Genomic DNA, 25,991 nt, shown 5'->3' on the forward strand with positions numbered 1-25,991 from the left:
CACACTCCAAACGGAGGGGTATGAAAAGTTTCCCAGAATGCATCTTGCGGCAGCCGGCAGCGGTGGCTGTAAAACGAAAAGTTGTTATATTTCTTGCTGTAGCGCTGTTATAACGTCACTTTATTAAGTTTTAATATTTTTTCTTGCGAGAAAGTAACTGTTTAGGTCCCAAATGTGTGGTTAGTTTATCCAAATGACGGCTGGTTAGAAGTTTGCTCCGACGATTTTTCGGAGAAGTGAAGCTCCAGGAGGAGCGGCTCCTCACAGAGACAGCAGCCGGTCTGCAGAGCTGCTCCGCCGGCCAAATTACGTCCTCGTCCCGGTCCCGCCGGGAGAGAAGGCGGTCGTTAATTAACTTATCCGCGGGTTTTTAGAGGTTTACCACCAGCATTTTACATTCTTTTTAGCATTTAAATGTTGATCTCATTGATGAAATCTGACAATTGTGGCAGTAGCATTAGTTTATTTGAATGAAAAGTGAAGCTTCATGTGTGTATCAGACAGAGGAGCAGGCAGCGCTGCCTCTGGGCTCTGTGTACAGAAATCACCACATTTACATCAGTAAATAAATGTTTTACAATGAACCGATCAGTCTGCATTAAGTTTTATCTTATTTTATTAAGTTATATGCTACACGCTATTTGATTTCTGGCAAAAGCTCGCCGCATCAGCTTACGTAAAAGCCAGTGACACTACGTGATGACGTATGTGACTGTTGAAGGGGTGTCCCAATTCGGAGGGGTTGACTTTCTACCCCTACCCCTTGTAGCTCCGTTTCAAGGGGCGAGGGGCAAGGGGTAGGGGAAGGGGTAGGGGTAAAAAAGAGAAATGGGATTGGGCCTTACACTTACACTTACACACACACACACACACACACACACACACTGTCAGCTGTGCGTGAGTCAGTGGGCGGGGCCTCTGATGCAGAGTGACAGCCGTCGGCCCCCCTCGCTGTCATGGCCGATCACTGAGGCGCTGATCAATACTCCACAGACAGAGGAGGTTCCAGGAACTGGTCCCATGATGAGGACACGAGATCATGCAGCTAATTATGGAAACACACACGCATGCTCTGCTCCTACACATCTCATGAGGACAGTTGTCTACATGATGCATTCACTGTTCCCTAAACACAACCTTGACCAGCTATACGGCTAACGCTAACCTCCATCTACTCCAACATCGATCCAGTGTTTATACCTGGGGGGGGGGGGGGACTCCAAAAAAAAAAGGTGTCTTTCTTTCAGATGCTGCCATCACCTGTGAGGTAACTACTGATCGTCAGGATGAAAAACTTCAGTCTCTGACAGAATCAGACCACGTTGAAATATTAGACGCTAAGGATTTAATGACACTGAACGCATCATGATAAATTTGTAGAACAAAAATGTCGGCACTGGATCAGTCATCTGAAGAAGAAAACATCTGTTCATGTTCACCGTGCTCTTGGTTTCTAGAGGTTTGAACCTGTGACATGTTACGGTCGTCCAGATGGGTCAACACGACACATGAGGGCTCAACACAAATATAGAGTCAGTCCATTCAGCAGTGATGTAAGTCGCTCTGTAACATGGAACATGGTGAAAACAGTACGCACCCTAACCACTGATCCACCAGTACTCCCAGACCTTCATTCATTTTACAGGGAGGGTTTGAGACTTACAGTTAGTGTTGTTGCTAGGTAATGGATTGATGTTGCTATGTGACTGTGTTTTATATTGTATATAGATGGACCAGTATGCACTTCATTTTGTCTCACTTTGCATTTCTGATGTAGTTTTTGCCTTGTGTTGACCTGTCTGGGCCACTGTACATCAAACCTGGTTCCTCTACCATGTGCTGTGTCTCAAATCGCACACTTCTCTTAGTGCACTGCTTTACAGTGTACTGTAAAGCAGTGCACTGCACTCAAATTTCGACAGGTTAGTACCGTCTCAAATCAAACACTGCTGCTGCGCACTTACCGGAAATGACTCGACAGCTGCTTCTTCTATTTTTTAAATTCTGATTGCAACCATAGCAACCGGCCGTTAGAGCCCTATCGCCGACACTTGACAGCACTTTTTGCCGATCAAAACGAGCTATTAAGTTGTGTTTTATTGTGTTAGTGTTGTTGTTGTGCTGTTATGAGTGTTTTTTAAAGACATTTACGCCGGTGTCAGCTCCGTCGCTGCTGAAAGCAACCGCCGCCGTTTGAAAAGTAGTGACGTGTTTCCGCTACGTCACCAAGATGGCGGCCGTTAAGTGTGGAAAGTATGCATCGATCCACACTCAATTTTCTGGCCGTTTGAGTGCGCCAATTGAGTGCGCACAGCGCACTACATTTTCGCGCACTGCTCAGTGTGAACGCACTTATGCACTCAAAATATTAAGTGTAAGTGCAGAAGTGCGCGATTTGGGACACACCAATGGAGTTGCTAATTTCCCATAATCCTCTCTGCACCTGTATGTAGAAAACTGTCCACGTCTACAAAAGAGATGAACCTTGTAACGTAACATCTGAAGACACAGCTCTGCAGCTGACAGGTCGTTCTGTGCTCTGCCCTGATAAATGAACAGCACGCACACACACACGCACACACACACACACACACACACACAAAGGTCTATCTCAGTGTGATTACCATCGGCATGCTGCTGGCTAGGAGAAAGTCATAAAACACACTCACCTCTCACTCACTTCTGAGGCTAAACACACACACACACACACACACACGTTACCAAGTGCATCCCAGCTTCATAAATCCTGTTTGTATCTCACCATCTCAGTCCACAGTCTCTCACACAAACACACATCGTTCTGTCTATTCTACCCGTCATCTATACACACACACACACACACACACACACACACACACCTCTACCATTCACTCAGTGCCTCCCCTCAGTGAATAACTCCAAATGGTCGATTGTATTGATTACAATCGAGTAATGATGCTCGTTTCTGTAGTAAGTAAAATCTGCCTCAGCAGTTTGAGAGAGAGGAGACAGCCAGACGGACGGACATAATAATTGTTATTGTTTATGTTCTGTCATTGACTGTCACTTATTCATCTGTTTATTTTTTATTAATATTATATTATTGTTATATGCTTTGGCAATATAAGCACTGTCTTGTCATGAAATTGAATAGATAGATAGATAGATAGATAGATAGATAGATAGATAGATAGATAGATAGATAGATAGATAGATAGATAGATAGATAGATAGATAGATAGATAGATAGATAGATAGATAGATAGATAGATAGTTAACATCCTCCACTGACACACCAGGTTGGTTTTGTTGGAGACATGAGAACAGTTTTCACCTGTTCCTCACACACTCACCTAACTGAGTTTGCTTAACTGATGTAGCATTTTAATTTTCTGCGTAGATTAGATTTCTTTGATGATGAGGACATGGTTGTCTTCAAGAGACACACGGAGATAAGGCGTCTGTCCAACAGGAAGCAGTCAGGCGGTGCCAACTAACAGAGCTGTTAGAGTGAGGACGAGACGTTTCACCTCAGTGTTATCACAGGGACAGCAGCAGGTCGGACTCCCCCTCCTGATACCTCTTGTCTTTTTCTTTTTTTTATCTCCCACTAATCTTCCCTCCGGTGTGTGTGTGTGTGTGTGTGTGTGTGATAAAAGTAGACATCAGTGGTGTCTGCATGTGTGTGAAGGATCAGTGACACTGGACTGTGGGAGGAGAAACTCCCACAGAGAGAACATGTAAACTCCACACAAGACGGCCCCAGACCTGGGGATCGAACTCAGAACCTTCAGCACCGTGCCGCACCTAAAGGTGAGGTCTCATCTTGTATTTTACTCGTCCTCGTAAACAGTCTCAAATAAACATGGAAACTAAGTCAGAAACAGAAGCCAAGAAGTTCAGCAAAGAAGAGCTCCGGTTACATCGACTGTACGAAGTAAGAATTAAAAAGCCGACATACAACATCTGTTATAATAAGACTGAATCAGACCAACACATCTCTCTCTCTCTTTCTCTCTCTTTCTTTCTCTCTCCCTCTCTCTCTCTGTCAGTGAAGCTCCATTAATCATTTAAAGAAAATCATTAGAAATTCCTGCTCTTGAACTCCTTGGCCTGCAACTACACTAATGATGTGGATGTGTGTGTGTGTGTGTACAGTATGTGAGCTGACTGCACTGTGCATGTAGACTGATGCCGCCATGTTTATTTTTCAAAGTGTGTGTGTGTGTGTGTGTGTGTGTGTTAGTGCGTATGTGCAGAGAGTGTGTGTATCCAGGTGCGTGTTGCTCGCCCCGGGGCTCCTCTCTCTCTCTCTCGCCTGGCTGGAGCCTCTGTTCTCATGGTTTATGCATACGGAGAGAGAGAGCCCTCGCCCTCCTCCAGTTTCCTCCCCCTCTTCCTCCCACCTCACTGGAGCAGACCTGAGTTCACCATACATGAAGACAAATAACTTCCCCAACTCCCTCCCTCCAATTTCTGCAGCACACATCAGAGAGAGAGACTCACCTGGACAGGTGAGTCAAAGACACGTCCTCACCCACCACTGTGTCCGTGCAGGACACAACATCCCCACACTCATTAAACTCCTTTTTTCCGGCCTCTCCATCTGTACTACCAGGAGTCCTCAGCTTGTCCAGAATTCAGCCGCTAGACTTTTAACAAAAACAAGTAAATTTTGTCATATAACTCCTGTCCTGGCATCACTACATCGGCTGCCCATTCAGGCTGGAGCTGATTTTAAAGTTCTTCTTTTAAACTATAAAGCCTTGAATGGACTTGTACCTCTGTATTTATCTGAATTCCTCACTCCCTACACTCTGTTACATCCTCTTCGTTCCCTGGGTTCGAACCTCCTGGTCATTCCATCTATCAATAAAAAGTCATCTGGTGGTAGGGCCTTCTCCCACCGCGCTCCTTTCTTATGGAATGGCCTCCCACAACACATCAGAGACGCTACATCCACTGCAATTTTTAAGTCCTGTCTTAAAACATACATTCTTACCCGTTACTTTGGATTAAACTAACTAATTTTTATCATTTTCCTGTGGTGTTTTACTATTGTTTTATTGTCTGTTATTATTGTAAACAAACTCTTAACTGTTTTATCCTTTTCCTCTGGTATTTTTCTATTGTTTTTTTATTATTTGTTTGTTATTACTGTACTTGTTTTTATTGTAAAGTGTATTGAGACCATGTTCCATGGTGATTTTGCATTTGCACAGTCATGAGTAAATAGAGAAAATGCAGCAGCTGTGGTTTAGTTTGGATTCTCATGCAGATTTTCAGGAATCTCTGGAAACAGGAGCAGGAAATAATACGTTTCTGAGAACTGACGGCGATGAAACGAGGAAACAAGGAGTCTTCTTCGGTGACAAACACAAACAGCAGATCAAAGACACAGAGGGGAAACAGAAGGAAAATCATCTCAACGCTTCGTTTACGTGCTAATTGTCTTACTGATTTTGCTTGTGTGTTTGTGTGTGTGTGTGTGTTTGTGTGCACGGTAGGGATGCAACGGTTCTCGGTAAAATACCGAACCGTTCGGTACGGCCTGCACGGTGCAATACGCTCTTGGACCGCGGTATTTCAGATTCAGCTTCCATCAGCTCTTCCTGCTTTACAGGCAGCTGTGCCGTGTATGTGTGTGCCTGGCCGTTTAAGGCGAAAGCCCGCCCCCGCGAGTCGATGTCCAATCACTGTTGAGCCTCCACACACTCACAGTGACTCCCCCCTGCAACTGAAAGTGCAGCAGCTCAGCCTCACACACAGAAGAGGGGAAAAAAAAAAAAAGAAAACAAACAGGCGGCGGCATGAGCGGTCGCTGATCGCAATCGCGGGGGAATTTAATTAGTTATTAGCGCGATTTAGCACATTTAGCTTTTATTAGAGTTCCAGCACAACTCTGTCCATGCACACTGCATGTGTGTGGTCGCGTATCCGCGTGCCCGCGTGTCCGCGCGCGATAGAGAGACCGAGGTCGAGCAGGAGTTGATTGACAGAGATGAGAGGTGGTGAAAGGCTGTTTTAAAAAAACACAATAGACTAACTCCTTCTTTCCCAGTGAGAGACTGTGGCTGCAGCATAGTGACGTCTTCCATGACGGCAATATAGCGCGATCTCTGTTTGAAAGTGGCTTCAGAGTGTTCATCATGAAAGACTAAAGGAGTGTGCAGAGGGAGGAGCTAGGGGCTGTTCACTGACAGTTCAGGTGTGTGTGTGTGTGTGTGTGTGTGTGAGAGATAGAGAGAGAGGAGAGCTGTATTAGAAATATTATAAATTATAAACATTATTTTGGGAGAAAAAAAAAGTTCTCTGCACAAAACACATACCGAAACCGTACCGAGAACCGTGGCCAAAAACCGAGGTACATATCGTACCGTGGGCTACCTGTACCGTTGCACCCCTAGTGCACGGTGTGTGTGTCCCCCGGTGACCCTGATGATGTCGTTACCATCACAGTGTCTCCCAGCAGGTTTCACCGCCTCGATGTTCCAACATGTCCACAGAGCCGCAGGTACGGAAACATGCAGCATCACCTGGCATCACACACACAGACTCTCACCAAAGTTGACCTGGTTTCTATGGTGACAGCTGTGTTTGGTGTGAAGACCATTAAGGCCTTGGATTTAGATGCGCAGGAAGAGAAAGAAGAAGAGGAAGAAGAAGAAAAAGAAGAGCTCTGAGGGAGGGAGAGGAAATAAAACACAGATTTTGAAAAATGAGGAATGTGTCTGTGTGAATGAGCTGTCCCTGGTATCACCTGTCTTCAGTGATTGATCATAGTGATCAGCTCTAAGTGTCTGTTCAAAGCTGATTTGAAATTCATCTCCACTGACGACCTGTGATCTGATCCCACTATAAAAAGGTGGGTGTTGTTGTTTTAGCCAATCAACACACGGGTCTGTTGCCAAGGTGCTTGCATGTGTCAAGTGGATTAGTTTTACAGTTTTATCTATTTGATATAGAAACATATTCCTAGTTCATAATGAAGCAGTGCCAGAGGATCTATACTAATCTGGTTCAACGTAGAAGATTTCAGTTTTTTTAAATTTTCCTTTCAGAACAAAGTGAAGTCTCTCTGTTTTTACCTCAGACCAGGTGCCTCCCTCCCTCCACTGACCTCTAATCAGATTCATTTATTTTAAACTGCTCACTAGGGGTGGGAGAAAAAATCGATTCACATAAGTATCGCAATATTTTTTTTGACGATTTTTAATTTTTTTTTAATATTGTGCAATGTGCATTTGTTTGCCTTTTTTTTTTACATACAGAGAGTCCAGGTTTTGAAAAGGGTTTAAGTTCACTTTATAATGGAGTATGTTAATTTATAGGCTCCTACAGTATTTGTGTGCAGATAAATGTTAAAATGTAGCAGTTTACCTCTATATCTCATTTTGTCAGAAAGGTTTCAGAAGCCTGTTTTTTCTATACTCTTTTATTTTTGCCTCTTGCAGTCCAGGCTTTTGAAAAGAGAGTAAACATATATATTGCTGCTGAATAAATCTTAAAAACTGACTTACATGTGATGTGTATTTTTTGGGGAAATATGGTTCCTGGAATAGTCTGTAGACAATCATAATCATTCAACTGTTTCACTGGTGTTAAAAATGCAGACTAAAAATCGAGAAAATCTGCAATATCGTAGAATCGCAATTTGAATCGAATCGGCATCCAAAAAATCGTAGAAGAATCGAATCGGGAGAAAAGCATATCGTCTCAGCCCTACTGCTCACCTTTAGAGGCCAAACACCTCCTGTTTCATATGACCAGTCAGGCTGCAGAGAGAAACCACTACACTGAAGCAGAGGATGGATCGAACGATGCCACACTTCCTTGTTTTTTGCTGGGATAGTAATTAACCAAATTAATCACCGCCCAGTTAATCTCTTCACCAAGTTGTTCTATGTCAGTGCAGAACAAAGACGTATTGGCTGTGGACGTGAAGAGGAAAAAGAGAAAGACGAAGAAGACCTCAGGGAGAATCAGCATAAATAAATCTGTATCTGTGCATCCAGTCGTTTACTGTGTCGCTGCCTACATATATACATGCACACATGTCTCCACTCAACTATATTTGCTCATGCATGTAGTGTGTGTGGGCCTTGATATGTGTGTGTGTGTGTGTGTGTGTGTGTGTGTCTCCACTGAGCTGTCAGAGCAAGTGGAGGCTTTCAAACAGGATTTCTGCTGCTCGCAAGAGGTTTTATGCCGACGCTAGAGCTTTTTGCTTCACCGCTCGTTCGCAGACAGCCGAGCATGACGGACCGCTTCCTCTACCGTAGAGAGGGAGGGGGGAGGGGAGGAGGAGGAGAGGTGGATGAAAGGAGGAGTGCGACAGAAGGAATGAGAAGGAGGAGACTGAAAAAGTGAAGGCCGATATTTGGTTGAGCTTCTTCTCAGTGAAGTCTGAGGGGTGATTATTCTCAACTTAATTGCAAGTCGGGATTCAGACGATCACAGTAAACTCTCCCGACAGCTCTGTGACTAATACAACTGATCTGAGGCTGCTCTTTGGTTTGTCGTCTGATTTCACCTCAGCCAGTGTTTCTGCAGCCCCATTAGGTCGACTAACTCTCAGACTCACTGACTGTGGGAGAGAGTTTGAGCCAGAAATGGTTCACTGTGGTTCAAAAGAGCTCTGCTGCTGAAGTGTAAATGTTTGGCTTAAATTCAACTAGTAAGGACTCCTCCTCATTTAGCCTTAAATCTACAGCATGTCTTACAGCAGACTATAAGTAAGATGTGCTGACAATAAAAGAAATAACAATTCATTTCTGTTGTTGCACACAAAAAATAATTTCTGTGAATGTTTGCAGAGAACAGACCGGTGGTGTGAAGTTGGACAACCTGAGTGTGTATGGCTCAGCCCCGGTGGACCATCCTAACTTGACAATTGTCAATAAAGATTTGTTTGAAAGCTTGAGACGGGTTTGTTTAGCATCAATACTAACAAGGCAGAAGAAGCTGCTGCCTTGTTAGTTTGTGTGTGTGATTTACGGTCACAGTTAGGGATGTCACGATCACTTGTTTTCACAATTAATCGTGGTATCAAACTCCACAATTAATTGATCGTAAAGATTCCTAAATACCGTTACTTTCACAAAACTTTGATGTTGGAACCTTATTGGCAGATGTGCGCAAAAATAAAGGTAAATGCACAGATACTGGTCCATTTAACTAATGTAACATTGAATTGGTAGGAATTTAAATGTTAGCGTGTCATTTTTTAATTAAAAAACAAAACAAAAAACCATTAAAATAAACGCAAACATTTGGTATAGATGACAATTCATGACCTGAATACTTAAAACATTTCCCCTGGGGATTAAGAATTGGTCATATATTAATAGATACTTGAAATATTTTGTGTAAACAATGAGTAATGTAATTATATTTTGACTATATTTGATTTTACACATTCATAGTGTTGTGAAATTAATTAATGCATAATAATTGTGATAATCGTAACACCGTGATTATTTCTCTGACAATAATCGTACCAAGAAAATTTATAATCGTGACATCCCTAGTCACAGTTTTATGTTCCCTAGTTAAGTTAAGTTGATCATAACCTAAAAGAAATCTAATGTTTTTTATGTTTTATTTTTTCCACTGTACCGAAACAAACTGACGGAGTACCAAGGTCTGTTGTTTTATGAACTGTTTATCCACTTGATGTTAGCTTCAGGTTAATGTTGGAAAGAAACTAATTTCTGTAACATAAAATAAAGTGAACACATCTTGTCTACTTCCTAGATTCATTTGTTCTGAAACATCACAGAGAGGTTTGAGCAGCGGAAGAAAAGCAGGAGACAATGAGCAGTGATGAGCTCACACCGGCCCCTGTATTTATTCCAGCTCAAGGTGTCGTCTGGGTTATAATCATCACACTCCGTCTGCGCTGATGAAAATACCGCAGGTCGCTGCGGTCGTGTCCGTCATTATGGAGCAAACGGTCATTGTGTTTGTTCGTCATGAGCGAGAGGCGCCGTTCCTCTGGAGGGAAACTGTCATTAGTGCGATAAATATATAATGTCATTACCAAGAATGTAAGAGGTAATTACCAAAGTGTCATTCCTGTAAACTGCATCAGCATTATTATTATTATTATTATTATTATTATTGTGTATATTAATATTATCCGCAGCTGTTTTCATAAGGACTGAAGAATAATTAGTCTGGTTCCAGTGCTCACTTTACTGAGAAATCCTTTAACAAGAGTGCTTGAAACTTGTTTAACTTCGATGTTTGTGTCTCAACTGACGATTCCTTCTGAAGAGGACATTTACGACAACTCATCCTTTGAAAGATGCCTTGTTCAGAAGTTGGTGCTTCCTTCGGACAGGTCAAAATGCAAAATGTTCTTGCCCTAACCATTGTGTTGCAAAGTGTGGCTCCCTTGCATAGCGACGCTGACAATACTAGCAACTTGAGGTTTGAAGTTTGTCAGGTCACAAATGCATCATTACCGTTGAACTGAGCTGAAACATAAGATTGAAATTTAAAAGTGTTTCATTACCGGTGTGCGATGAATCTTGGGATATGCTCATTACCCAGAGAAACAAGGACATGTTTGAAGGAGCCTTGGAAATGGGGCGTTTGAGTTGCTGAGCTGTGACGAAGTCGGTCTTTAAATGCTGAACTAGGACACAGCTTGTGTGTTTGTTTTCGTTTTAATCGAGAAATGTTGGGACAGAAAGTTCAGAGGTCATGAACCTGATCACATCACTGAGAGCCTGGATCATTAGACTGTATATGGGATTCATGTCCCTAACTAATCAATACTCAAGATCCACTTACTAGTTTTTTCAGGGCTTTTAGCCATGTCATGGACTTCATCAGAAGTTAAAACTGGCTCAGTTGTCAGTGTTGACAACAGTTTCATAGACAGACAAAGACCATGTGGTTGCAGCTCAGGTCTTTAAAGTGGTATTGAGTGTGTTTATGTTCTCAGTCAGGTGCATTTTAAAATCATATGTTTTACTGTTTTGTTTTGTTTTTTTAACTGAAACAATTGAAACGTCACACATTACTTCTTTCTTCAATCTTTGGATCTTCATACGTGTGTGTCTCTAAGTGTGTGCACATGGCGTCCTTGAACGATGTAATCAAAGTTCGGGTGATGAACATGATGTTGACTTTGTGGTTGCTGTGTGGGAGGGGGAGGGGCAATGTGGGGGTTTAATTAGCCATGATAAAGTCCTGAAGCAGCTGAGGCGAAATGAGCTGGAACGATCTGCAGATCAGAGATCAGTGAGGATGAAGTCTGTGGTCGTATCCGTGTAAATCTGTCTTCATGTAGCTGACACCACCTCCAACTTCCTCCTTCACTTTGTTCCACCACCTTCTCCTCATCTTTTCTCTCCCATGTTTCTGGCCCAGTTTCCCTCCTAGACATGGAAGGTGCAGTGGCCCTGAGGGCTCAATGTGCTGCAACTTTAAAAAACCCAAACTAATTCAGAAAACATCCTCATTAATAATAAAACACATGAGCTGCATACTCACAACAAAACACCTCAAGGGTCAAAGACCTTGTACAGCCTTTTTTTTTTTTTTAATAACTTTATTTTAAAGGTTGGTTATAATATTTGTTATTTGTTAATATCTGCTGCTAATAGTGAGAAGGATCAGAGTAGAAGAGATGCTGAGTTTGTTTCCTGATTTAAAAGCTCATATTTTACTTTTTAAAATTTCATTTACGGGCGCACAAAAACTGTGATCAAACCCAAAACAAAGAAAAAGCCGCAAATTAACATAAGAACCCTTTAAACATTTCCTTGTAGTTTCTGCTTTATATGTGATATAAGAAACTAAAGCAGCCCAGACTGTTATTATATGTGGACAGTTATACGTTTGTTCTTCAGACTCTAAGCTTCAGCTTGTTCAGTTTAAAGTAAAATAACAAGACGACATTAAAGCATCAAGTGTCAAATGTACTTCTGAACCCTTTTAATGAGGGAACTGTGAGCTTAAAATAGATATATATTAACATAAATTTACTCATATTAAACTTTATTTCAAGTTGAATGTGTTGAAGCCTGAACAACAAAAGGTGGAGCTGAAAAACTTTAAAGTTCTCAATACGAGATGATGATACGAGACTTTAATTATATTTGTTCCAATAAAAATTAGAAATGTTCAGTGGTACGGTAGAGACACACACAAGTGTGTGTGCTAACACACAACACACGCACACACAAATACTGTGTGACAGACAGGTGCTGAGATTTGAGAGGAGGGAAGAGAGAAGAACAATTTGCAGATTTCTCGAGAAACTAATTAATCTACCACACACACACACACACACACACAAACACACACACACACATTTCCATTAGCAGCACGACGTGCACGCTGCGTCTAAAATTAGCGAGCAGTCTGTTGAACAACAAACAGGCTACAGGGAGGAGGACGAGCTGCCAAAGGGCTTCGATGACAAATGGCTGAGAGACGAGTCGGCCGAGGCCAAGTCGGTTTGAAACAACAGCAGCTACACGAAAAACACCGAACCTCTTCACCAACACACACTCACACTCACTCACACACTTGCACTCATTCACACGTTCAAACTGTAAACTCCTACTACTGTGTTGTTACAGTCACAACAACAGTTGGTTTAAAAATCAGAACAACAAGGCAAACATAAACTGTGTTTACTTGAGCTTTATTCTTTTAGAAATGTTTTACTTAATTGAACTTCCGACTCCTCGTCGAGTCTATGACAGATTCTTACTTTTAGTAAGTGATTAATTTGTATTTTATTTTGAAAGTGCAACAGACCCAAAAACTGTGTTCGTCTCAAGATCTTAAATCAGAGTTGACTCCTCCACTATCATGTGTGAGCCTTTCCAGTTTTGTCATTTAGTCTTTTAGTTTTTACATTTGCAGTTTAAACACTGTCTGAGGCACAGAAAGTGATGCATTCAAGGTCTGTGGCAAGAGAGAATTATAGCAATAAAAATAAAAAAGTGTCATTTTTGTGCTTGTTATTAATTCTGTTTGGACATAAACAGAAGCACATGACTGAAGACGGACTGAATTTAGGACCTTTTGAATTCTGTTTACATCTGGTTGTTGTGTGTTGTGTAACAGCTGTAATGACATTTCCAGTGAGCCACCCACTCAGACCACTTTGGATAAAAGCCTCCATAAGACTTCAGCATTACATATGTCTCACTAATGGCCTATGAAGTCATGTTCATCAAGTGTTGAAATACAATTAAAGAAAAGTCAATAAACTCCTATTAGCCTCTTTCATCCCACTGTGTCTGGGCCAAGAGGGATTTTTTGTTGGGGAGAGATGGTGACAGGAGGCTCCATAACAGAGAATACTGAAAAGTTTCGAGTACCAAAACATATCTTGTGCATAATCCTGTTTGATTTGCACTGACTTTTTACTTACAATATTTTTAAAGTATTGTAAAAGGTTTTGTTTTGGTAATAATAACATGTAGTATAAGAAGGTGTGGGGCTACCAGAACAGTTAAATTTTTTAAGTGATAAAATAAATTATCATCCTGTTGAAATTTAAACATTACTTAATCGTTAAAGGGACAACGAGGAGTTTCTATTTGGTTATAAAAAAGTCTTGCGTTAATGTGGATGAATCTACGCTACCCACACTTGTTAATGGGCCCATTTTTGATAAATATATTGTTTTGTCTCTATCGTTATTTTGTTATTATTAGTGGTGGTGGAAATGCTGGTCGAGCCGACCAGCGTTTCCTTACTTTCGGTTTCGCAACGAGTCATGAGAATAACGCAGCCGAATCGCCGTTTATGGTCGGAACTACGACGGTATGTGATCGTCTTCCAACCTCTGACTTTAATTATTGATGAATGAAAACATGAGTCTGTCTTGCGCCGGTCAAAGAATTTTACGGTGCGCGCAGAGGCTCATAAATGTAGTGTGAAAACGCTTCGCTTTTCCAAAACTCCTCGTTGTCCCTTTAAAACCCCTTGTCACTCCTATAAATTCTGTAATATTCGCCTATCCAAGGCGTACCCAAAGTAAATTGAATGCTGTTCTTGAACTGTTTGGAGAATATGGATGGGCTTGGTCTCTTTTGAAAGGTATCACTCTGAAGTTTTTCCCCAAACTGAAATAATCACTATAAGTGCTACTATCATTGAGTAATCTAAGTGGGAGCACACTGAATTAGAATGTTTTTATTCTCGCCTGAATTTTTTTGTTGCAATCAGATGCCTGAAGATGAGTGTAGCTGAGAATTTTAGCTGGAAAACACAATGGGACTACAGCATGAAGCCTTACCTGGCCCCAGTTCAAATTTGATAACAATCCTGCTAAAAATGAGTATTTTACACATGTTTTTCTAAGTGTATATCTAGGCGTTTTCCTAAAGTTGCCATTGACAAACAATACATGCGCCAAAGTGCAGCTTTTGCAAAGTTACGCATGAAAATGGCGGTGCTGCCTTTTCCCAGGGACCGTGAATGCAGCACATCGTTCGTTTCGTAATTTCATTGGCTATTCAATGCTACAGTTGTCATCGGGATCGGTTTCTATTGGCTGAAGCCATTCAGCGCTGTCGGAGGGGATGTTCCTCATGAGACACAGCCACTCATTCGCTATTGCAGGCGGCAGCCGGAGAGAGGGAGCTTGTGATTGGTCGAGTGAGCTGTCAATCGAAAGGTCAGAGGGCAGCGCCATTTTGTAAAGTGAAATAAACATTGGCTGTTTTCGAAACCGCATACTACCGTACTGCCTACTACATACTGCGTTATATGTACTGTATACTGCATACTGAATGTGGGATTCAGTATACCACTTCAGCAGACCGACGCCGTTATCATCGCAGTATGCAGTATACGAGTTTCCCAGAATGCATTTCACGGCAACCGGTAGCAGTAGCTGTAAACAGGCTAAAAGCTGTTTTATTTCTCGCTCTAGCGCTGTAATTATGTAACTTTATTAAGTTTTAATATTTTTTCATGCGAGAAAGTAACTGTTAAGACCCCAAATATACGGCCAGTTTATCCAAATGACGGCTGTTTAAAAGTTTGCTCCGATGTTTTTCGGAGAAGTGAAGCTCCACAGGGACTGGGACATCACAGAGGCAGCAGCCCGGCTCCTGACGTGCTCGGCCGGCCAGCACTACGACGTCATTCCGGAGGAGAAAACCATCGCTAATTAACTTACCCGCAGGTTTTTAAAGGTTTACCACCGGCTGGTTAAATTATTTTTAGGAGAAAAATGTTGGTCTCATTGATGAAATCTCAATTGTGGCAGTAGCATTAGTTTGTTTGAATGTAAAGTGAAGCTTCTTGTGTGTAAGCAGCGCTGCCTCGGGGCTCTGGAGCCTTACGTTACGTACAGAAATCACCACATAATAAACAAATATTTTACAATGAACCGATCAGTCTGCATTAAGTTTTATTTTATTAAACTATAGTTACGGTACACGGCTACACTACCGTCTTTGGTTACGCTCTGGTTACGGTTAGACGTCAGGGGAGCATTGCATTGTGGGATACAGTAGGCGATGTAGACTGGTCAGATGCATACTGGAGATATTTTCCGAATCAGTACGACATCCGGGAACTTTTCACATACTGCAGATTTTGCTTTTGTTCGCATACTGCATACTGCATATTACATTTTGGCCAAATCAGTACGTACTAGCAGTATAGTATGCGGTTTCGAATACTCCTATTGTTTTCATGTAAACGCCGGACTTATGAGGAGAAATAAACGGATTTACTGGATATACAATGCGTAATTTCATAAGATGCAGCAGCGGGATGAGGTTATCTACCGGTACAACCGTGTGTTTTGGACTAAATACTTTACTGGATTGGATTTACTGGACTTTTCTGAATGTCACGACACCAAGTTTGTGGGGAAACCCTGTGATCCTGAGCCTGCCCTGACACAAATCGTGAGTTATATCGGCTTTTTACGAACTTTGTTAGCATGTTTATAGTCTGATTCGAGTGTTGCTGTGATGATTATATTTAGGAATGGTCGGCATATCTTTAATCACAAGAGTTTTAGCTTTCCAACGATATGTGGCATGACTATTTCAAGTGACTGGTGACATCCTCTATGACACCTCCCTGATTAAAACCCCCCCGACGGCCCGCCGGCGGGCCGTCGGAATGGCAACAGGTTAAAGCAGTCGGAGATCTGATCATCAATAAAGAGTTTATCATGCAATCAATGGCATTTTCTCCTGGAGGCCAAGGGAAGCCAGACTTCCCTTGTTTTTTCACACTGTAGTTGTCAGTTTAATTAAAAAAAACAAACACTTTTTTCACTTTGTTAAATAGTTTTGGTAATTCTTCTGTGCTGTTTCTGCCATATCTGACCCATTTCCCACTGAGTATTTTATGACTGAAACAGCACCCCATCAGGTTACCTGAAGAGATGTGATTGTTTATAGCCTCTTTTGACATATAAACATTTTCAAGCATACACAATGGGGTTTGTAAGTCATGCAATTGATCAATGTAGCCGACTGATACGACGATGTGAACGTAAAACTTGAAATGTCTCTGAAATGTCTCTCATGAAATGCTTTCTTTTATTCATTATCAAATTTGTCCTGTGCAATAAGCAGCCGGTCATGCATTTGGGTAGCAGGGTTGCATAAATTAGTAAGTTGTTTAGGAGGAGTTGATGTGTGAGGTGTGTATGAGAGAGAGATCTTGTGTATCAGTAAACAAAAGTGTTGTGGGTTTGTGTGCGTGCGTGTGTTGAAGTGTCGGTTAGATAACAGGCATGTGCTTAGATCAGAGGTTTGGTCTCCTCAAAAATGTTCCCCATGCCACGCCACTGCATGCAGTACAGCTGATTAAAATAAATTAGATGGTCAAAAGTCATCATCTGCGTCATTCATTGACATTAAAGGTGGTTTGATTGAAAGGTCAATCAAACATCAAATAACATGCAAGAAAACATTCCGCCTTAAATGTGTCCGTTAGCTGCCAGTAGTGAATTAAATTATGAATAAGTAAAGATGAATAACATATTTTCATTCATGTTCACTCTTCTGACCTTCAGCCTCATTAATCTAAATATAATTGTTATCTCCTTATGGCCAAATGTATCATGTAAATCACAGGAGCTGCAGTTGTTTGCTACCATGGTGGCACCCCATCCAGAATAATGCTGTCTAGACTCCGCCCACTGAGACTGACATCAGCCAATGAAATCCCTTCTGTCTCCAGAGCTGCTTAGAAACTGGTGGATCGATGATGCTCAGCAAACTCCAGCTGTGAGTGTGACTGTGGAGTGGGTTGTGTCACTGAACAGCTGTGGGGCACTAAATGTTTAAAGGCCACAGTTAAATTGTGAAAAGAAAAGAGAAAGATTTTCTCAATCTCAGAACAACCACATGAGCAGCACTGTCGGGCTTTGTAGCACCCCCAAGTGTCTTTTTTTTTTTTCAAGGATTGAATAACTCGTTTAAATGAGTTGCAAATACACCATGTGTGGGAGTTTCAGCATGCTCATCCATATTTATAAGAGCTGTAACACTCCGGGTTGATCCTTTTAAAGTGCTAAACCGACGACAGTAGCACACAGCACCACATCACCTACAAAACATCAAATGAAAATGGCTTCATCCGTTTCACTGCACCATGCTGCTTATCCGTTTCAGACAGGAAAACGCTACCTGTGATTTTACAGTATCATTTCTGAAATAGACAATTCTCGTTGAAAAGGTTAGAGAGAATAGAGGGACAATGACTCATAACTTCACCTGCTTCATAGTGACAGTGGAAATGATCTCATTACCATGTTCACCATCTTAGTTTAGTATGTTCGCATGCTAACAGTTAAATTAAACTCTCTATGGTAGATGTTGAAATATTTTATTGGATATATTTTAACTTAAAGGGACAACGAAAAATTCTGTGACAATAAAAAAGTCTCATATTAATGTGGATGAATCTACGTTACCCACACTTGTTAAAGCAGAAGTAAGCGATCCGGTCGTTTTGGCTAACTTCTTGTCAGCAGATGGAGTTAGCAGTCCCCGCCCTCGTCCCTACGTCACCACATTCACGCGCATCCCTTGGCTGCACACACAGAGAGGACCGCCCCTTTATGCCGTTCTCTCTCCTCATTGGATAAAGGTTGTAGGATACAAGGAAAGTTTTCTCCTCGGCTTACAGCAGAGCAGAGTGACTGACAGACCCGTGTTTCAGACCAAACACTTATAAGTGATTGCTGTCGGAAGATATAACTAAGACTTACATTAACACAAACATTCCGCTTACTTCTGCTTTAATGGGTCCATTTTCGATAAATATATAGTTTTGTCTCTATCGTTATTTTGTTATTATTATTAGTGGTGGAAATGCTGGGCGAGCCGACCAGCGTTTCCTTACTTTCGCCGCTTATGGTCGGAACTACAACGGTATGTGATCGCCTTCGAACCTCTGACTTTAATTCTTGATGAATGAAAACATTCTTGGCAAGATGTCCGTCTTGCGCCGGTCCAAGAATTTCACCGTGTGCGCGTTGGCTCATCGTAAATGTAGTGTGAAAACACTTCGCTTTCCAAAACTCCTCGTTGTCCCTTTAAACTGTAAACTTAATGGTTAAAGTCAAGGAGATTCATTCCCTCAACACAGTGGGTATCCATAGCAAATTTATGGAAATGCATCCAATAGTTGTTTAAATGTTTCAGCCTGGACCAAAGTAATGTTAATTAAAGGAATTTTGAGTTTAAGGTGTTCTCGGCTGCTGAACATGATTTCCGGAATCAGACCCCAAACTAAAACACAAGTTTGTACAATCAAACTACTCATTACAGGAGACAAACCTCCGTTAACACCGTGATGGCCATGTTTCCCAAATCAAAGAGCACGGGTGTAATCTCTCTCTGATCCTCCTCTCTGGCCTGATAATTGGTGTCACTCTCCTGATTTAGCCGCTAAATGTTATCTGATGAAAAAGGCATCAGAACGTAACAAGATATGGATGCTGGCAGCTCTTATTAGATTACCAGGACAGAGGGTTCATTGATTAACTACGATAATGACAGAGGAAGCTCAGTTGAAGTATTAATCTGTTATTCTACAAAGAGCAGGGGGATGATGCCATAAAGGAGATGGAGAAATGTGTTTAAGACAAAATGCTTCATGCTTCTGTTTATTCATCTCGTTTTTAGGCTTTGTATTCTCCTAACAAGATAAACTCAGAATCATTTAAATCTCACACATGAGAGCGCTGTTTGTGTGTGTGCAGTCATAACAGTCATAATGAAACATATCCCACCTGTTAATATAAAATAATCTCCTCATGTTGCCGGAGCAACTCTGCTGAACATCGTGTGTGTCGGATATGGAGCTTGGCAGCACCACTTATTAGATTAGCAGGACACACAGCACATTGATTAGCTGTGATAATAAAGGATAATATTCAGTTTAAGTATTAATCCTTAGCAGCAGACACAACAGGGCTGGAGCACTGCCACACATAGCTCAGGGATTCACTTAGGGATTTTTTTAAATTATTAATATGATTTTGCTCATAATATTGTAAAGTTTAAGGACAAGGGAGTTTTCAAAGAACTTTAAATATTTATAAACATGTGTATTTTCAAGAGCTCAACTGATTAATCATCTGTCAGTGTATGCATTGGCTGATAAGATTCAATGTGAGAACTTTTTTAGTGCCTTTAAACTTTGCAGGTAAACTGCAAACTGTCTGGGTTTTATTTAGAAATGAAGTCCTTGCAGTAGTTGGTCCACTAGATAAAAATAACATCAGTGTTTTCTCATTTATAGGTTTTTATAGGTAGCACAACACGAAAAGAAAGTGTGTCATTATTAACTCATTAAAGGGACAACGAGGAGTTTCTATTTGGTTATTTAAAAGTCTCACGCTAATGTGGATGAATCTACGCTACCCACACTTGTTAATGGGCCCATTTTCGATAAATATATTGTTTTGTCTCTATCGTTATTTTGTTATTATTAGTGGTGGTGGAAATGCTGGTCGAGCCGACCAGCGTTTCTTTACTTTCGGTTTTGTGGCGAGTCATGAGAATAACGCAGTTGAATCGCCGTTTATGGTCGGAACTACAACGGTATGTGATCGTCTTCGAACCTCTGACTTTATTCTTGATGAATGAAAACATGAGTCTGTCTTGTGCCGGTCAAAGAATTTCACGGTGCGCGCGGAGGCTCATAAATGTAGTGTGAAAACGCTTCGCTTTTCCAAAACTCCTCGTTGTCCCTTTAAATCGGCTTGAGTTTTTTCTTGTTTCTGTTTCTTTTTACTTTTTATTCACTGCAGTTCAGCACTGAGCCATTATTTATTGTTAAACAGTAAATTGGTTGGCCAGCACAAATTTGTCACAAGTGTTCGAATCATATTTAAGGGATCATTGAAAAAAATGTGTGTTTATATGGACATAAAGAGCATTGGCCAGTTGATCAGTGATCAGAATTTTCCTATTGTTGTAACCCATATCAGTCAGATATTAAATATTTCCCCATCTTAAAAAGGGCAAAACATAGTGGAGAATATGTAACTTATACAGTCATTCATTAAAAGAAAATGTTTATCTTACATATTACATTACCATACATTTGTAATTTTTGATATTGTCATTTTGTAATGTTCATCTCTTTTTTCTGTCTCCTTGTTGTAATATTTCAACCCATAATATATCACTGATCCTGAAATGATGATGTCTTACTTAGATTGTTTGGATAGATATATTCATAATAAAATACACTGTTGCCCATGAAGTTGGAATCATTTTGTTTTCAGACACATTCCTCTTTTTATTCCTATTCATACACATCAGTAATCACCTTTGACCAAGTGCATTGATTACATACTGACTCCCAGTAAGATAAACATTTTATCTATCAAGAATAAATCGTTATGTGTATTAATCGTATTCAGCTGTTGAGTGAAATCTCATCAGAGAAACAGGGTTTACTGGAGCCACTGTTGATTGGATCAGCAGGGGGAGCATTGATTAGTAGCACAGCAACACAGAAGACAGAGTGTTAATAGGAGCAGAGACTTAATCCATAATTCATAAGAACCCAAACAGGAGCAGGACCAGTGCATTAAACTGTGGGGTAAGTTTATGTTTTAGGGATATATGAGCGTGTAAGACTAGTACTGTAAGTAAGTACTGTAACACCCCTCAAAACACACACACACACACACACACACACACACAAACCCACCACCTCTATAAACATGTAAGTTGATGGATTTTATGCTGATGTGTGTTTCTCATTTTCCCCAAGGAAAAATCCATGGGTTCCTTCAATTAATTAACATCACAATTTATTGTACAAGCTTCTTGCATGAGTAAGTAGGGTTGACTGAGTGTGTGTGTGTGGGTGTTGACATATCTGCACTTTATCTGAGTGTGTGTGTGTGTGTGTGTGTCAGTGCGTGCGTGCGCGGAAGTGTGTGTGCTTAACTGTGTGTGTTAATCTACACAAATGCAGTCCAAATCCCTAAGTCAGAGGCTTATCAACTCCTCCCTCCCTCCACCTCATTAGCATTATCCACATTATTAACCTGTAGTACTCTCTCTCTCTCTCTCTCTCTCTCTTCCTCTCTCTCTCACACTCACACACACTCTCACACACACACACCTGTACTTGAGCTGAGATCAAAGCGATGTCCTGAAGATGATCCCATGTGTCAGACAGAAGCTGCTGTGTTGCAAATACAGTTTAACTCACATCCTGTGAAAACTCCTGCTGTGAGCAAATGTGTTCAAATCGACAGATGAATATTTAACATCTGTCCGTGTTTGTGGTGACATCAATGGTTGTGATGCCACTGTCATTTATAACATTTTTTCAACATGTTTACTGCATGTCCTGTCTTTAAATGCATCAAATTATTAAAAAGCTTACCAGTTTCTTGACTTGTTCCCTCCACTAACCATATTGATGCTCTCTGCTCTTTTACCTGCAGACATGTGGTGGTGGACTGGGCTAGAGGCCTGATCCAGGTTTCTCAACCCAGAAGTCAGAGGAGATGACATTTTTTTGAAGTGAATATGAATCACAGCAGAGGATTTTTACATGACTGGAGATTAAATTCTAATTATTCACCATCATTTTCCAAATGAGCAGCATCCGAAAATAACACTATTTACTTTTTCTTGCTCCTACCCTGAAGAGTATTAGTCATTTACTATCACTCAGCAGTGCAGGCTAATTTGTTAGCATGGAGACTCAGGGTGAATGTCCAGAGTGAGCGTGTACTCTGCAAATATGGACGACTTTCACTGCCAATGTTCTCCCCCACAAAACAAATGAAAACGAGACACAACAACAGTGTTTATCGTGGTGTCGGCCAGAGAGAATCAGTGTTGTCGCTGACGGTACATGTTGAATGTTTGTCTCCTGTCTGCACACAGTTGAGAGTTGATATTTGTCACTCAACCCTGGCACTACGAAAGGAGAGACCCCTCTCCTCCTCCACACATCCCTCCATCTACTTCTCACAACCTTAGTCCCATTAGTCCCAGCAAAAAGAACTGCCCCTCCCTCTAGGTGGTTGTACTCCACAAGATAACAAAGGACCCCGTATACCTCATAGACTGTCATTTGCTGCCTCACCTTGTTTTTTTAATTTTTATTACAGATGTTAGAAAAGCTGTGGGCTCTTGTCTGATATCTTATCATGTTTTTTATTATGTTTGTAATTACCTGTTCTCACCTGATTTTGACCTGGGTTTGTTTTTGAATGACTATTTGTATTTATGTACAGTACTTTATTGTGATTAAAACAGCTGCTCCTCTTCTGGGGGTGTGTGAGACTTTTTTTATTGTAATGTTGCAGCAGGATGTACTGTTGCCCAAGACAAATTTCCCCTTTGGGGGACAATAAATGTGTATCTCATCATCTCATCTCGCTCTCATCTCAGCTCTCATTAATCCGCCCCTCATTTCTCCGCTTCCCTTTTTCCTCCGTCTATCTGTGACCCCTTCCAGTTCCTCTGCAAGACACCTGAGCACAATAAACTCTCTCTCTCTCTCTCTCTCTCTCTCTCTCTCTCTCTCTCTCTCTCTCACTCACACACACACACATACACTCTGTCATGACCTGTGTGTCTTTGCCACGACACATTAATGGAGATTCTGTCAGAGCCTCTGGAAGGAATTACTGCCACTTGCTGAGCCTTTACACTCGCTGTCTATCAGAAATACACACAAAGACCTACAGTACAAAGTCATGCACACAGACACACTCACGCACACTAACACACACACACACACACAAGCACACGCACACACACAGCCTCTATACTTTATTCCTTTCATTCTATTGCTCATTCAAGTATTTTTGAATGATCTACTCTTTAAATTGAATCACATTTAGTTGGTTAAAACTTGACGTTATTGTTTTATTTGAACAGAAGTAGGAAGATTTATAAGAAAGAGCAGATTTGTTTAAACTGATTTCCACTCTCTCACTCTTTATGACCTCATTTATCTCTGTCGCCTCGAACCATCTCTCTCACTTCTTTTGTGGCTGCAGCTCAGTCACTTCATTCGCTCGCTTTAATTCAGTCTCATTCGAGTCAAATGCGTGTTATTGACATAAAAATTAAAACATAATAAACAATTTTTAAAAAAAACCTAGAGCCAGAGGAAAACCTCTCTCTTTTTCTCAGTCTCTCTTGTTTACTACCTGAATCTGAAATATTTATCAACAGTGACTTCTGTCCACCCACAGGATCAAATTAGATTCATATCCATATACTCGGTCAACAGCTAAAAATTGGCATCGGATGTTTAATTCCACTAAGGCAGCATTACAGACGCACACAGACACACACACACAGAGCTCTTACCTCAGTCAGGTGTGGGTTGGGGTTGAAGCCGCACTGGTTGCAGACAGTGGCCTTACACTGGGTGCAGGTGTTGTAGTTGGGGACGGCCGGTGGGTTGGACAGCTCCGTGGTGGTACACACTGGGCACAGCTTGCTGCTCGGCATGGGGGCGATCTGGGGCAGCGAGTAGGGTGAGGTGGGCGTCACGCCACGGTCCGGAGACACCGATGGAGACCGGCCCGTCCTAGAGCCGCCCGATCCGCTGAAGTCGACTTGGAGGTTACGTCGAGACGCGTGCTGACCGGGGCTCTGACCTGCATGGCCTCCCATGCTGGACCCGGCAGGACCGTGACCCAGACCGTGACCGGACCCCGGGCCGTGCCCCATGCCCGACCCCTGGCTGGACTGCATGTGTCGAGGGGAGGTCGGACTTTCGTGAGTTGCCAGGCGGTAGGGCTCGCCAGCTCTGGACCCTATTCCTCCACCAGTACCCATACCCGCTCCTATTCCTCCACCCATCCCCCCTGCCCCTCTCATTGCTCCCATCCCTCCTCCCATCCCACCTCCCATCCCACCTCCCATTCCTCCTCCACCCATCCCTCCTCCTCCACCACCCATCCCTCCCATTCCTCCTCCTCCACCCATCCCTCCTCCTCCCATTCCTCCCATCCCTCCACCCATTCCTCCTACTACACCCATCCCTCCTCCCATCCCTCCTCCTCCCATTCCTCCCATCCCTCCTCCTCCCATTCCTCCCATCCCTCCTCCTCCCATCCCTCCCATCCCTCCTCCTCCCATCCCTCCTCCTCCTATTCCTCCTCCTCCCATCCCTCCCATTCCTCCCATCCCTCCTTGTTGCATGCCAGGCTTGGGGCTTCCCATCGGACCCCTGAAACAGACGGACAAAGCAAAAAGAACACACCATTTAACATTAAATACATTTTTCAGTTACAGATTAACTGTATAAAACATATTTAGTCAGATCATATTTCTGCTGTCACTCAAATACAACTAACTAAAATTGTATTAATCTAATTTATTCCTTTAAAAAAATACTGATATTTCTGATTTAGAAATTATTATTCACAGCAAATTACCAATATTAACTCGGACATTGGTTTAAAATGAGTTGCTGTTTGCTGCTTAGCAATTATAAGTAAAGTTGTGTTGTCACAAAAAACACAAGAACGAAAGTAAAATGTCATGCAATGTAAAAAGTATGTTTATGATACAAAATTTATAGGGGTTAGAGATTAACTTTAAAAGCTCCATACAATATAAAGGTAGACGTCCATGTGTAGTGTGATGATATAGCAGGGTAAGGTATTAAAACTGTTAAAGTTTAAATTTTTTACTAGAAAACCGAGCCTCAAAACAGGCTGTCATGACTTTGTGATGTCACAACAAGGCATTCACCAAGCCCCACCCATCCAACACTTGCAGGATTTGCTTTCTTTGAGTGTTTACATTGTGCACAACAGAGCAAAACCTCCCACAACCAGGTAACCAAACTGTGATGACCTGGAAAAATTAAAAAGTGATTGTAAAACTAATTCATTACTGAATATAAATGCAGAATAGTTCATGTTCTTTCTGCTGCTGGGGCTGAGTAAATCTGTTTGTTAATGCCAACCCAGTGTTGAATAGAGAAACCATCTTGTTTTATTTAAAGCAGATATCAGTGGAATGTTTTTGTTAATATAAGTCCTAAATAGTCCTATTTTCCGTCAGCAATCACTTACATGAAGTATTTCAGCCTAAACACGAGTCTCTCCGTCACTCTGCTCTGCTGTAACCCGAGGAGAAAATTTTCCTTGTGGGATACAAGTGTTATCCAATGAGGGGAGAGAACGGCATGAAGGGCTGTGTGTGCAGCCAAGGGATGCGCGTGAATGTGGTGACGTAGCACGAGGACCAATTGATGCCTGACAAGGGCGGGGGCTGCTAACTCATGGTGCGTTCAAGGAAACTCGTACTTTGTGTTTTTCCTTCCTGTGAAGTCATACCAGTTCGATCTGGTACGAGTTCACGGGTCGGAAGTTACGAGTGGCCGTTATAGGGAAGTTTCACAGACAACAGGACGGTAAAAACACGAGCTACGGGTTACCTGGAACGCTACCAAGTCGTAGTTGTGACTTGAAGCTGTAACTTACGGTTTCAAAAGCCTACCTTGAACACAGCATTAGCCGAAACGGCCCTGCCACTGATATCTGC

At 41.8% G+C, this 25,991-nt stretch overlaps 1 protein-coding gene across 4 annotated transcripts in view; it reads right to left on the reverse strand.

Moving 5' to 3' along the window:
- bsna (bassoon presynaptic cytomatrix protein a) overlaps window positions 1-25,991 on the reverse strand; it is a 152,068-nt gene that overhangs the window by 86,638 nt on the left and 39,439 nt on the right. For 3 of the 4 annotated variants that reach the window (XM_085781384.1, XM_085781382.1, XM_085781383.1), the window contains exon 2: window positions 23,799-24,666. In XM_085781384.1, the coding sequence (XP_085637510.1) occupies window positions 23,799-24,666 (868 nt within the window). Of the gene's footprint in view, window positions 1-23,798; window positions 24,667-25,991 lie in introns of those variants that run through there. The other variant, XM_085781385.1, reaches the window with a different exon arrangement.

The sequence above is a fragment of the Trachurus japonicus genome, chromosome 7, assembly GCF_045865225.1.
Source record: "Trachurus japonicus isolate A0001 chromosome 7, Traja_1.0".
Taxonomy (NCBI): Eukaryota; Metazoa; Chordata; class Actinopteri; order Carangiformes; family Carangidae; genus Trachurus; species Trachurus japonicus.